We start from the raw sequence: 14,329 nt of genomic DNA, 5'->3' as shown, positions 1-14,329 counted from the left end.
CTCTCTCGGTGCCGCTCGCGGGGCGTGTGTCTGTGTGGGAGAGGGGGGATGCGGGGGTGAGGGCCAGCTCGTCCGAGAAGACTTCCTGCTCACACCTCCAGCCCTGGACAGACAGGACAGCTTCTCCTTCTCTGTCCCGAGACATAGCCGCGCCTGCCCCTGGGACACAGTGCAGTCCCGCGACACGGCCATCGTCCAGCATGATTCCAGACCAGGGGGAATCCTGATTTCCCAAGACTTCCATCCTGGTTTTACTGCACTGTACTGTGATTTCACCCAGATCTCACTGGGCTCTGCTGCGCTGTACTGTGCTTTTACCCTGATCTCACTGGGCTCTGCTGCGCTGGACTGTGATTTCACCCTGGCCTGCTGGAGTGGTGCTGTGTGTTCACACAGGCCTGTGAGCACCGAGCCCGCTGGGCTGTCAGTCTGGGTTCAATCCGGGTTCTGTTCTCCAGCCCCGGACCTGCGCTCAGGTCGGTTCCGAACCTGCTCTGGACTCCAGCCAGTCCATTCAGCTCAGGCTGGGGAAAGGGCCGGATCGGAGGGGTGGGGAGGGGGGGGGGCGATATTTTAAGATCACCTCCTGACATTTTCGCTCTGAGAGGAGAAAGAGTCAGCGTCTATATTAAACGACACGGCCGGCTCGCTCTGGGGGCTGGGGGCCCGGGCGTGTCCCCCGCGCTGAAGGGGCCGCCCTGCGTCACCGGGAACACACACACACTTCCACTACACTACCCCCCCCACACACACACTTCCACTACACTACCCCCCCCCACACACACACACACTTCCACTACACTACCCCCCCCACACACACACACTTCCACTACACTACCCCCCCCACACACACACACACACTTCCACTACAATACCCCCCCCCCCACACACACACTTCCACTACAATACCCCCCCCCCACACACACACACACTTCCACTACAATACCCCCCCCACACACACACACACACTTCCACTACACTACCCCCCCCACACACACACTTCCACTACACTACCCCCCCCCCCACACACACACTTCCACTACAATACCCCCCCCACACACACACACACTTCCACTACACTACCCCCCCCCACACACACACTTCCACTACAATACCCCCCCCCCCACACACACACACACTTCCACTACACTACCCCCCCCCACACACACACACTTCCACTACAATACCCCCCCCACACACACACACACACTTCCACTACAATACCCCCCCCACACACACACTTCCACTACACTACCCCCCCCCCCACACACACACTTCCACTACAATACCCCCCCCACACACACACACACTTCCACTACACTACCCCCCCCCACACACACACTTCCACTACAATACCCCCCCCCACACACACACACACTTCCACTACACTACCCCCCCCCCACACACACTTCCACTACACTACCCCCCCCCACACACACACTTCCACTACAATACCCCCCCCACACACACACGCACGTCGACGTTCACTCCAGATTGGCGACAGTTTCCTGCTATAATGTCCTCGATAATGCTAGTGGGTTTTATATAGCGCCTTTAAGACAGGCATCTCAGAGCGCCTGCCCCCCACCCCCCCCCCCGCGATTTTAACCCCTTCGCACTCGTCTGTTTCTCTGGAGGTCGGCCCTCCTTCACGCAGGAGAGGGATTTTCGGGGACGCGGAGCGCAGGGTGACCCGCCCCGTTCGGAGAAAAAAGACACGGAAACGCTGTTTTGGCACCGACTGCGGGCGGGACGCGGGGAGTCCAGACTTTGTTCAGGGGCCGCCTGAGACAGAGGCGGGGGGGGGTTCAAACGTGCAGATCTGCTGACACCGGGCAGGGACCGGCTCGGCCACGGGGCGGGCGCCGCACGCGAGCGGGGACCCAGAACTTTCTCTCGCGCCGGTCAGCTGACCGCGCGCCGCGGCTCCTCGGTATAAAGGCACGCGCGAGCGCGCGGCGGGCGCCGCCGGACCGGGAGCACAGCAGCGCGCGGGGCGCCTTCTGCGGTTTGATTGATTTTGTTTTTCCTGATTATTTCTCATCCTCGGTGGCGTGACCGCCGCGCTACCGCACGGTTTCAGTTTCCTAAACCAAACGCAAGCGAACCAGCAAGGTAACGCGTCGTGTGTGTCGCTGTGTGCTGTCGCTGTCCGCTTGGGGCTGAGTGACCGAGTTCTCGGAGTTCTGTCCCTGAGAGGAGCTTTGCGCTGCAGTTCGCTGGACTTGCTCGCTTCTAAGCTGCCCAGCGACCGCTGACCGTCGGCAAGAACGGACAGAGACGCTGCTGATCCGGATAACGCTGCGTTTTCTACTCCTGAAAAAAAATCAGGAGTCTCCAGGTTATTTAAAGCTCTTCTGCTCCGCTGCTGACAGCTGCAGCGACTTTTCGGAAAACCCTCAATAAATAAAGACCGTTTCGGAAACGACTCAAGGACGACGATAATGACGGAGGCCTTGAGTTGCGAGGTGTAGTTTCACTCTCTGGCGCTCTTGGCTCGTTTCAAACTGGACGGCTCTTGCAGGAAAGTGGGCACTTTTTACTTCAAGCCCCGACGCCTACAAGTAGCCCCGTCTGGCCCGTCCTGCTCGGTGTCCTGGGCCAGCAGTCCCGAGCGGACTCGGCTCCTCTGTGCAGAGTGACGCGGTCCGGGGACACGCCCAGGCCTCGGGCCGGCAGCAGAGCTGCTCTCCGGCGACCGCGCCGCCGCTGGCACCCCTCTGGTGACGTCACTCACGGCACAGGCGCGTGCAGCTCGGGCTCTATAATTAGTCTGCCGTGACGTCATGGCGACGCTCGGCCCCTCGCGCCTGTACGGGTGTCCTCTCTCAAATGTCCCCGGGCACGAGCCACTGGAAAGGAGACCCCCCCCCCAGGAAAATAAAAAAAAGTTTTGTTTTTAAACTACTTTTAAGGACATAAAATCGTGCTGCTGTAGAACGTATCGTCTGTACTGAAACAAAGAGCCTGTGTATTCCATAAAGTACGGCTGAAAATGAGAAAACTCTGCAGTTCAGCAAGGAAGGGTAACAGTCCAGCGAAGAGTTACCGTCAGTGTATAACATGGTAATTGAGGTACCTCGCGCCCCGCTCTGAAGCCCAGCCGGGCGCGTTCGAGCGCAGGGAGCGCGTGCCCGCGCCGGCGTGAGCGCGCCGCGCCCGCCCGCGCGCTTGACTTTTCCTGCTGTTTTTCCCAGACTGCGCGGCCCGGGCACGGTGCCAGGCCTTCAGCTTGCACACGCACACACGCTGTACATTAATAAGGCCCGGTCCTGGGTTTGATTACTGGCTGAGGCGCCTGTCTGTGTGGAGCCTGCGTGTTCTCCAGGTGCTGGGGCTTCCTCCCGCCTCCCAGATTCTGCACGGGGCAGGACATGGGGGCAGTACGCTGAGCCCCCTGTGTTTGGAGCACAGACTGCACCACAGAGCAGACGTGGGCAATAAGAACAGCCCCGTGGGAAGAGCTGTATCCAGAGAGCAACATCCCTCCGCCTGGCACTGGGCTGAATCGCACATGTGTTGAAACAGAGGCCTTGGTCAGCCTGCGGCCTGTGTGGTGAAACAGCTATTCAGCATTGTGTGACCAGTAATCCCAGACTGCAGTCCTTTCAGACAGGGAGGGAGGGGTTAATACACACTGACTGCACACTGTACAATATATTAACACTGCACTGAGAGAGAGAGGGGTTAATACAGACACACTGACTGGACACTCCAGTACATTAACACTGCACTGAGAGAGAGGGGTTAATACAGACACACTGACTGGACACTCCAGTACATTAACACTGCACTGAGAGAGAGAGGGGTTAATACAGACACACTGACTGGACACTCCAGTACATGAACACTGCACTGAGAGAGAGAGGGGTTAATACAGACACACTGACTGGACACTCCAGTACATTAACACTGCACTGAGAGAGAGAGGGGTTAATACAGACACACTGACTGGACACTCCAGTACATTAACACTGCACTGAGAGAGAGAGGGGTTAATACAGACACACTGACTGGACACTCCAGTACATTAACACTGCACTGAGATGGGGGGGGGGTTCATACAGTGGGCTGATTAATTCACTGGTGGGTCCTGACAGGATGTCAAAGGGTCCAGCAGTGGGCATCGACCTGGGTACCACCTACTCCTGCGTGGGAATCTTCCAGCATGGCAAAGTGGAAATCATCGCCAACGACCAGGGCAACCGCACCACGCCCAGCTACGTGGCCTTCACAGACACCGAGAGGCTGATCGGAGACGCCGCCAAGAACCAAGTGGCCATGAACCCAAGCAACACCGTCTTCGGTGAGTCCAAGATCTGGTCTTTGTCTACCGGAGGACAGCTGGTCTAGTGGTTCAGGTCCTGGACTTGTAATAGTCATTGTGGCCACTAGGTGGCAACCTAGTGCTGCTGCAAAACCTGGTTTATTTTGGTCTGGAAAGGTTTTGGCTTAAGGATGAAGCTTTAGCTATAAACAAAGATATCATTTCCTATATTTGTAGAGAATGTTTTTAGATTACAGAATTATTTACTTTTATAAATATCGAAGTAGGCTCTTCTGATTTGGCTGTGTGGATTTGAAATGTGTTTAGCTCCTTTAAGATTGAATACCTGATTAACAGTTCATTTGGTTCTTGGACGTTATTGTGGCCTGGTGGGTAGTGCTGCATTCCTGAAGGGGACCCAGTACATCCCCCACTGGAGTGCAGCCCCTCCTGGGAGACACACAGCAGCCTCTCTGCACACAGATCAGGGGCAGGAGAGAGAAACTGCTGCACCAGGTGACTAAGGGGGAACGGACTGTACAGCCCAGTGTGGGGTTTAGTCAGAACACTGGGGCTGACACCCCTACTCTGAAGACCAACCCTGCGGTCTTCAAAGACCAGGATATCAGGGGTGTTTGTTCAAGGTCTCACCCAAAGGACAGGGTAACGACAGCGGACTCTCACCTGTGGCCCTTCCCACTCGGCAGATGCGAAGCGCCTGATTGGCCGGCGGTTCGATGACCCCGTGGTCCAGTCGGACATGAAGCACTGGCCCTTCAAGGTGATCAGCGACAGCGGGCGGCCCAAGATGCAGGTGGAGTACAAGGGCGAGACGAAGACCTTCTACCCTGAAGAGGTGTCGTCCATGGTGCTCACCAAGATGAAGGAGATCGCCGAGGCCTACCTGGGCAAGGTAACTGAGATCCATCCCTCCGTCCGTCCATCTTCCAGCCGCTTCCTCCAATTCGGGGTCACGGCGAGGGGGAGCTGCAGCCTGTCCCAGGAAGCAGCGGGCACAAGGAGGGGTACACCCAGTTGGCCAGTAGGGGGTGCTCACCCTGCAGTCCATGTGGGTCCTAATGCCCCAGTATAGTGAAGGGGACACTATACTGTAAACGGGCGCTGTCCTTCGGATGAGACGTAAAACCGAGGTCCTGACTCTCTGTGGTCATTAAAAATCCCAGGGCGTCTCTCGAAAAGAGTAGGGGTGTAACCCCGGCACCCTGGCCAAATTTTTTCCCATTAGCCCTTACCTCCTAATAACCCCCCTCTCTGAACTGGGTTCATCACTCTGCTCTCCTCCCCACTGAGAGCTGGTGTGTGGGGAGCGGACTGGAGCATCATCCAGGTGGGGCTGCACACTGGTGGTGGTGGAGGGGATCCCCATTACCTTTAAAGCGCTTTGAGTGAAGTGTCCAGAAAAACGCTATATAAGTGTAAGCAATTATTAATTATTATTATTACACCCTGGATGGGACACCAGTCCATCACAGGGCACACACAGACACACCAGGGCCAGTTTACCCACCAGCATGTCTTTGGACTGTGGGAGGAAACCCAGCTGAACACGTTAACAACATACTAACTCCACACAGACAGCACCCCAGGTCCAAAATTGAACCCAGGGCCTCAGTGCTGCCGAGAAACCAGGATCCGCCAGACAGTGAGTTCATCTCCAAACTGATTAATTAAGGATGATGGCAGTTGTGTGGCAGTTTTGCACCCTGGGCACACTGGGCCCCAGCTGGAGGGCGCTGGTGAAGTCGGTGCCCGCTGGCGTGTCCGGTCGTGGTGCAGTGTGGTGTGGCACCTGGTCCGGTGTCACAGCAGCAGCAGTGACGGGTCCCCCTGCTCCAGGCTGGAGGTGCACGACACCCTTCGCTGCCACACGGGGCATCGTGCTAGACCGGGCGTGTGACAGAACTTGGGGCGCTGCGCTGGGGGGGGGGTGACCGCCACATCTAGAAATCGACGCAGTCCCCGCTGTGATTTGGAAGTTGTGGTGATTACAGCGAAGGAGAAAACCACAAGGAGGAAATGCAGCATTCATGCAGTGTTCTTTCTTATTGTGCTGATTAACCGTGTCAGACAGCACCCCAGGGCGCGGAGTGTTCTCTCAATTAAACAAATCGCACCCGAGGAAGGAGCAGAGAGAGACAAACTGGTGAGAGCTGTAGGGCAGGGATGGGCAGTGCCAGTCTGAAGGGGCCTTCATTGATGCTTCATTATTGATTAATGTAATTGCCTTTACTCAATCTGATTGTTTAGACAAATGGAATGAAAAAGAACCAAATCACCTGTTCTCTTCAGGCCCGGAATCACATGAGGTGAAAATTAAAACAGCGCTTTTGGAACCCCCCAAGGGACCCCCAGACTCTTTGGGGAGAGTTCCGATTAGTGGGACGCATCAGTCTGAGGAAAGGCGGAGTACAGCTCCGTGTGCCGAACTTGTTGAAGTTGGAGATTTCTGACACAGACGGCACAAACCAGTGAAATAAACTGTGAACGAGCCAGCAGGTGAGCTGAGTCTTGTTCTAGAGCTGGAGCTGTGGAGCTCAAGCAGAGGGAAAGCCAGCCCCTCCCGAGCGGAAAAGGCGCGCGGGCTGTGTGGCTGGCGGCGCCTCCGGGGTGGCGGACTGGCGGGCGGAGCTGGGGAATGCTGGGGATGTGGGTGCTGCTCCCCGTGCTGGGCTTCGCAGGAGTCGGCTCTGGGAGACCCAGCCGGCACGGCTCGCCCATAATCCGCGAAGCCCCCCCCGGCAGGATGCGTCTCCTCCTGACTGCAGGCGGCGGCGCGGCGCGTCCGGCGGAGGAAGGATGTGGGCTCAGTGATCTGCAGCAGCCAGGGGAGGTGTGAACCCCTGTGCTGACTCAGAATTACACGGGCTGCTGTCTGCAGGAACGCAGGCGTGCGGGGCGCTGGCCAGGTCCTGAAAGGGAAAGCCTAGCTGGTACCCCAGTCTGTACACTGGAGCTCACCTGCAGACGCCACCAGAACCGACGCCACAGGCCTGCTCAGTGTGTCCGCAGGGCTGTCCAGTCCTGGTCCTGGAGAGACTGGTCAGTGTGTCCGCAGGGCTGTCCAGTCCTGATCCTGGAGGGTCAGTCAGTGTGTCTGCAGGGCTGTCCAGTCCTGGTCCTGGAGGCCTGCTCAGTGTGTCCGCAGGGCTGTCCAGTCCTGGTCCTGGAGGGTCAGTCAGTGTGTCTGCAGGGCTGTCCAGTCCTGATCCTGGAGGCCTGCTCAGTGTGTCCGCAGGGCTGTCCAGTCCTGGTCCTGGAGGGACAGTCAGTGTATCTGCAGGGCTGTCCAGTCCTGATCCTGGAGAGTCGGTCAGTGTCTCTGCAGGGCTGTCCAGTCCTGGTCCTTGAGGGTCAGTCAGTGTGTCCGCAGGGCTGTCCAGTCCTGATCCTGGAGGCCTGCTCAGTGTGTCCGCAGGGCTGTCCAGTTCTGGTCCTGGAGGGTCAGTCAGTGTATCTGCAGGGCTGTCCAGTCCTGGTCCTGGAGGGCCGGTCAGTGTGTCTGTAGGGCTGCCCAGTCCTGGTCCTGGAGGGTCAGTCAGTGTGTCTGCAGGGCTGTCCAGTCCTGGTCCCGGAGGGCCGGGCAGTGTGTCTGCAAGTTTTCCAGGTCTCATTATCTTTGCAGCACTTAAATAGCAGGACAAACTGTTAAAATGAGGAAATAAGCCACGAATGAGCTGATTCAAGCTACTAGAGGTTGTAGCGAGACCATGCAGACTTGAAATCACCACTGTACCTGCTGGTAGATGTTGTCTTAGTATTTTCTTTAAGCAGGACAAAGGCAAATCATTGAATGAAGTAAAAAAGATAATCCTAAACTGAAAAAGTAGAATAGGTTAGGTGCTGTAGTGCTGTGATAACAGCAGACCTAGTGAGAGCAGGAGAGGAAGAGTGTTTCACAGGCAGAGACTGCTGTGGGTGTAGGTGGTGTGTGTGTGTGGGTGTGCAGGTGTGTGTGTGGGCGCATGTGTGAGTGTGTGGCAAGTGTGAGTTTAGTCGTTCGTGTCTGCACGGCATGTGTGTGTGGTTATCTATTTCTGTTCAAAGAGAAAACAAACATTAAGAAAACGTCTCTAGAAAGGTAGCATTTTCTGCCAAGCAGACAGTGAAGATGACTATTTTTATAAACCAGTGAGCACTTCACCACAAGACAAAATACTGCTGCTCTGGAATCCATCCAGAGAAGAGCTCACCGGCTCGGGGGAAGGTTCCTGCATCCACAGGCTGACTAGAGGACAACCTGTTACCAACATTCAGACTCCTCCCAGTCACTGATAAAGGGGGGCGTCTTCAGAGACAGCAGCCGAACCCCAGCCCGAGGAGCCCAGTGGCAAGTGTAATACTTATTCTGAAACAAAAACGCCCTACAGACTAGGATTCCTCTGTTCCCCTTCCAGACGGTGACGAACGCAGTCATCACTGTGCCCGCTTACTTCAACGACTCCCAGCGCCAGGCCACCAAGGACGCGGGCACCATCTCGGGCCTCAACGTCCTGCGCATCATCAACGAGCCCACGGCCGCCGCCATCGCCTACGGGCTGGACAAGAAGGTGCGTCAGCACCCGAGAGTGACCCGCCAGCCCTGACCTCTCGTACTGCAGCCAGAGTTCTCCTCTCCCTGCCTGAGACCCCCCCCCATCTCAGTGCAGTGTTAATGTACTGGAGTGTCCAGTCAGTGTGTCTGTATTAACCCCTCTCTCTCTCAGTGCAGTGTTAATGTACTGGAGTGTCCAGTCAGTGTGTCTGTATTAACCCCTCTCTCTCTCAGTGCAGTGTTAATGTACTGGAGTGTCCAGTCAGTGTGTCTGTAATAACCCCTCTCTCTCTTTCAGGTTGGGGGGGAGCGTAACGTGCTGATCTTTGACCTGGGAGGGGGCACCTTCGACGTCTCCATCTTGACCATCGAGGACGGCATCTTCGAGGTGAAGGCCACGGCCGGGGACACGCACCTGGGCGGCGAGGACTTCGACAACCGCATGGTCAACCACTTCATCGGCGAGTTCAAGCGCAAGTTCAAGAAGGACATCACAGACAACAAGCGGGCGGTGCGGCGGCTGCGCACGGCCTGCGAGAGGGCCAAGCGCACGCTGTCGTCCAGCACGCAGGCCAGCATCGAGATCGACTCGCTGTACGAGGGCGCCGACTTCTACACCTCCATCACCCGGGCGCGCTTCGAGGAGCTGAACGCCGACCTGTTCCGCGGCACGCTGGAGCCCGTGGAGAAGGCCCTGCGCGACGCCAAGCTGGACAAGGCCCAGATCCACGACATCGTGCTGGTGGGCGGCTCCACCCGCATCCCCAAGATCCAGAAGCTGCTGCAGGACTTCTTCAATGGCCGGGATCTGAACAAGAGCATCAACCCGGATGAGGCGGTGGCGTACGGAGCCGGTGGGTGCCTCCGCTATCCCATAGTGCCCTTGTTGACGTGAGTGTGTGATCTCGGAGGGCTGTGTTCCCTACAGGGGGCAGTGTCACGCCTTACAGTTCAGGTCCAGTCCTGTTACACCAGGTGGCCAGCTGGTCCAGTGGTTCAGGTCCAGTCCTGTTACACCAGGAGGACAGCTGGTTGAGTGGTTCAGGTCCAGTCCTGTTACACCAGGAGGACAGCTGGTCCAGTGGTTCAGGTCCAGTCCTGTTACACCGGGAGGACAGCTGGTCCAGTGGTTCAGATCCTGAAGGTTGAGGTTTCCTCCACACTGCTGTGGATAAGATTTGATTGGCTGCTCTGAATTGTCCCCTTCAGCCTCTACAAAGTATCTGTTCTCTGTCTGGTGGTTTCTCAAGCCATCTGCCAGCGGATAGCGGCCTAGGCAGATGGCTGTGAAGTGACCGGTCTCTCTCCCCTGTGCTTGACCGCAGCGGTCCAGGCGGCGATCCTGGCTGGGGACAAGTCGGAGAACGTGCAGGACCTGCTGCTGCTGGATGTCACGCCGCTGTCGCTGGGCATCGAGACGGCAGGGGGCGTGATGACCGTGCTGATCAAGAGGAACACCACCATCCCCACCAAGCAGACCCAGACCTTCACCACCTACTCCGACAACCAGCCCGGCGTGCTCATCCAGGTCCGGCTCTGTGTCCACCTGCCAGTCTGCCCATCTGTGAGCCTGTCCATCTGTCTGTCCACCTGCCTGTGAGCTCCTCTGTCTGTCCATCCTCCTGTCGTCCACCGGTCTGTGTGAGAGTCTATGAGATCGCTCTTTGTCTGTCCAGTGTATCTGCCCACATGACTCTCGTGTGCCTCAGGTGCTGGCTCTGTCCACCACACTCCAGGCTCCTGACCGGTGTGGCTCCTCCTCTGCCCCTGCAGGTCTTCGAGGGCGAGAGGGCCATGACCAAGGACAACAACCTGCTGGGCAAGTTCGAGCTGACGGGGATCCCCCCGGCCCCCCGCGGGGTCCCTCAGATCGAGGTGACCTTCGACATCGACGCCAACGGCATCCTCAACGTCTCGGCTGTGGACAAGAGCACGGGGAAGGAGAACAAGATCACCATCACCAACGACAAGGGTGAGCGTGGGGCCCGCGGGCAGGGCAGTGCCAGGGGTCTCGGCTGTGCCGAGGGTCTGCTGGCAGCCCCGATCACGCCAGCAGATCACAGCGGCCGAGACAGAAGTGCAGTCGACTCGCAGTCCGCTCGCCCTCACAGACGCCTCCACTTTCCCACGCGCCCACGTAAACAGACGCCCACGCCGGAGCTAGCCCCCCCGAAACCTTTCACTCCCATCACTACTCTCCCTCCTCTTCCTTCTGACCTTCGCTCACTATGACGATTCTCTCCTGGAGCTCGCGAGTGCGCGCACCGCCTCTCCACAACGGGTCTATTCTCGCCTCCTGCCTCCTGATTCCGATTCCGTCTGTGTGTTCTGGATGGGTTGGCTCGGTTGCGTTGTCTCTACCCGGTTGTGACTAACGCCTGCCCATTGGTTTGCGGATTCTAGGACTTGTGGTTTTTTTCGGATCCGTGACTCTAAAGACTTCCTGCTACTATTCTGGGTATTTACCTACCTGAGAACTGCACAGGGTCTATATCTTCAGCATTAACAGTTGCTAACAGCGCGTAAATGTACTTGAATTTTACCCTGTAACCCTTATAACCCCCTGATAACCTCTTAGCATAATTCAAGACATTAAATATAAGTTTAAAAACTGGAAAGACAAGTAAATAAGACGACTGTATAGGCTTGCTGACGAGCTCCCGCAAGGTGTGCTTGGCGAACGTGTCTTTCAATATTCTTTATTTTCCGCGCCAGTGGAGAACGCGTGAGTTGCGAGTCGACTGTCCTGTCTTGGAGGTGGTCCGTCAGGAGTGGGGGCTGTGCAGCAGGAGCCATCGGGCTTCTGCTCCTGAGCTTTCCCACGTTCCCCCACTGACAGGCCGGCTGAGCAAGGAGGAGATCGAGCGCATGGTGCAGGAAGCGGATCAGTACCGGGCCGAAGACGAGGCCCAGCGCGAGAAGGTGACGGCCAAGAACTCCTTGGAGTCGCTGGCCTTCAACATGAAGAGCACGGTGGAGGACGAGAAGCTGAAGGACAAGATCAGCCCGGAGGACAAGAAGAAGATTATCGACAAGTGCAACGAGGTCATTTCCTGGCTGGACAGGAACCAGGTAAGGGGCCTGGGGTGGTCCGACCTTCAGAAGGTCCCCACTTGCAACAGTGGATGTGGAAATGTTGGTTCCCAAGCAAAAGAGGTCGTAGGTCCAGGTTAATTCTATCACTGACTTGTGATTTTATTTTCAATTGCTTATGATAGAAAATTGCTGCCGGAATTCCAGTCTTTACAGTAATTAACTGGAAGGTAAATGCAGGTTGTATTGTAGCGTTAAATCCAGACTTGTAAGTGTCCTTAAGTGACACCGAATTTGTCAAGGGTCATTTCTGCAGTAAGCCTGCTGCCCATTTCAGTGGGCTTCTGCCCCCCTCTGACCTCTGCGTGTCTCCCTCCCACCCCTCTTCACAGATGGCAGAGAAGGAGGAGTACGAGCACCAGCAGAAGGAGCTGGAGAAAGTCTGCAACCCCATCATCACCAAGCTGTACCAGGGCGCGGGGGGCGGCATGCCCGGGGGGATGCCAGGGGGGTTCCCGGGGGGTGCGGGGGGCGCTGGGGGGGCCTCCTCCGGCCCCACCATCGAGGAGGTGGATTAATCGCCGCAGGGGAAGGAGAGGAGGAGGGCAGGGGCAGACGCCAGCAGCTTCCAGATCCACCTTTTGCAAAAGCCCACTGCGCCTGGGTTGGGGAGAGGGGCTCACAGATCCGCGCATGAGCCTCAGGCCCATTCCAGCAGAGGTCTCTGGGTTAACAGGGTACTCCAGCTAACTGAATTAATCTGCACACTCCAACACACTGACTGACCAGCGCTCCATTTCCTTAATTGACCCCCCTCCCCGTTAACTGAAACTTAATTGAATCATTAATAACAGTCCTCTGATGACTTCATTGACAATTAATGTTTAATTGAATCTTAAAATTCTACTTGGCCATATCTCGTCTGATTAATCTTTAATTGCCTTTTCTAAGTGTGCCTTAATGATTTAATTAGAGTTGCGTGAGCTGATCGTCACTTCGCTGGCCCAGCTCAGCTCTTTTCGAAGGCCGTGCGGCTGGACTCCCCGTCCCGAAGGAGTGATGCGCTTTTGCCTGAAACCGAGAAACGTACGTGTTCAGTTCCCCCCCCTGCCCCGGAGTTTTTAACCCCCTCGGATCTGGCAGAGTCGCCTCTCGACAGCTTCCCCTTTCTGTGAGCCTTCTGCTCCAGCGCAGGAAGCAACAGGAAATCCAGCGACAGTCTGGTGCCTTTAACACAAACTCCATTCAGACCGCCGGTCCAAACCCTACTGCTGTTCCCAGAAGCCCCCTCATTGTCCATATTCTCTTCCGGGGGTTTTGCATCTGTCCCACAGAAAGCCAGGGATCGGGACTGGGAATGGGCTGCGTGAGCTTGGGGTGTTGTGTCACTGATAACGTTTGAGATGTTGGTTTTATTCAGCTTTCCTGCGCCGTCACAGGTCCTGCCAGAATGTGGCGGGTCTGTTTTCTGACTCTGTGCTGTCAGTGCTCTGCCCTTCCTGACCGATCGCAGCTCTGCCCTGGTGTTAAAGCGCTTTGAGTCCTCAGATCTCTGCTTGTGTGTCACTGGCCAGCTCCGGTAGAGAAATAAAGATCTGAGCCTTTACTGGATTCTTCCTGTGTCTCTTGATTGATTTACTTACTGAAGGATTTCTGTTGGACATTCACCACGAAGCATAATGCCTCATATAATCGAAACTACTGCTGGGCCGATGGCCGTGTGCTGATCTCCTCCTGTGTGTGTTTAACTATGGCAGTGGGAGAGTGAGTGTGTGTGTGAGTGTATCTGTGTCAACGTCTGAGTGTGTTTCAGAGCTGTATGTCTGTGTGTGTGACTGTGGGTTTATCTGTGCCAGTGTCAGCGGTGAGCGTGTGTGTCTCTGTGTCCATGTGGTGTGTGTGTGTGCCACTAGGTATTGCTATCAATATGGTACAAAATCTGAGCCATTTGTGCCTTCGGTGACAGTCCAGCCACAAACAGGGTTGTGAAGATGTGTCTCCATGAGCCAAGTGGCTGTTTCTACACCTGCTGGAGTCTTGTTTGAAATCTAGAGCTGTCCTGACTGTTAGCGGCCTGTTGTCACTGCATGCAGAGCAGCAGAAAGTTGTTACTAAACAGAGGTTTGTGTGGAGGTCAGACTCCAGTCTCACACTTCCTCTGCCCTGTGGATAGCTGGCTGAGCATGGCTCAGCCTACAGCTTCCTCGCGCCCTTCCTCTGTCCCAGCGTGACCCGCGAGGCAGGGTCTCCCCGTCTCGGCCCACGTGTGGCAGCGCTGATCTCTGGCCACCCCTGTCACTCCCTCAGCCAGGCCAGTTAGCGCCACAGTATGAGGCACCTCCTCCTCACAGCCGCGGGCTGGTTTCAGCATTGGACTGCAGGGAGCCAAGTTGCACATTGTGTTGTGAATCAGGGCTCACTGCTTGATTCAAGTTCCCCTCGGGGCCGAGAGCTGCTGCCGTTGGGCCCTGACCTTG

General features: G+C 56.4%; 1 protein-coding gene across 1 annotated transcript; it reads left to right on the top strand.

Moving 5' to 3' along the window:
- The first annotated feature begins 1,722 nt into the window (after positions 1 to 1,722).
- Positions 1,723 to 13,463, top strand: LOC148814946 (heat shock cognate 71 kDa protein-like). Its single transcript, XM_088905256.1, has 9 exons — positions 1,723 to 2,115; positions 4,101 to 4,306; positions 4,975 to 5,180; positions 8,683 to 8,835; positions 9,118 to 9,673; positions 10,145 to 10,347; positions 10,593 to 10,791; positions 11,659 to 11,891; positions 12,245 to 13,463. Exons 2-9 carry the CDS (start codon positions 4,102 to 4,104, stop codon positions 12,428 to 12,430), a joined length of 1,941 nt encoding a protein of 646 aa, XP_088761382.1. The 5' UTR covers positions 1,723 to 2,115; position 4,101; the 3' UTR covers positions 12,431 to 13,463.
- The last annotated feature ends 866 nt before the right edge of the window (positions 13,464 to 14,329 follow it).

The sequence above is a fragment of the Atractosteus spatula genome, chromosome 25 (genome assembly GCF_055471065.1).
Source record: "Atractosteus spatula isolate fAtrSpa1 chromosome 25, fAtrSpa1.hap1, whole genome shotgun sequence".
NCBI classification, from domain to species: domain Eukaryota; kingdom Metazoa; phylum Chordata; class Actinopteri; order Semionotiformes; family Lepisosteidae; genus Atractosteus; species Atractosteus spatula.
This window is presented reverse-complemented; position numbering and strand designations above follow the sequence as displayed.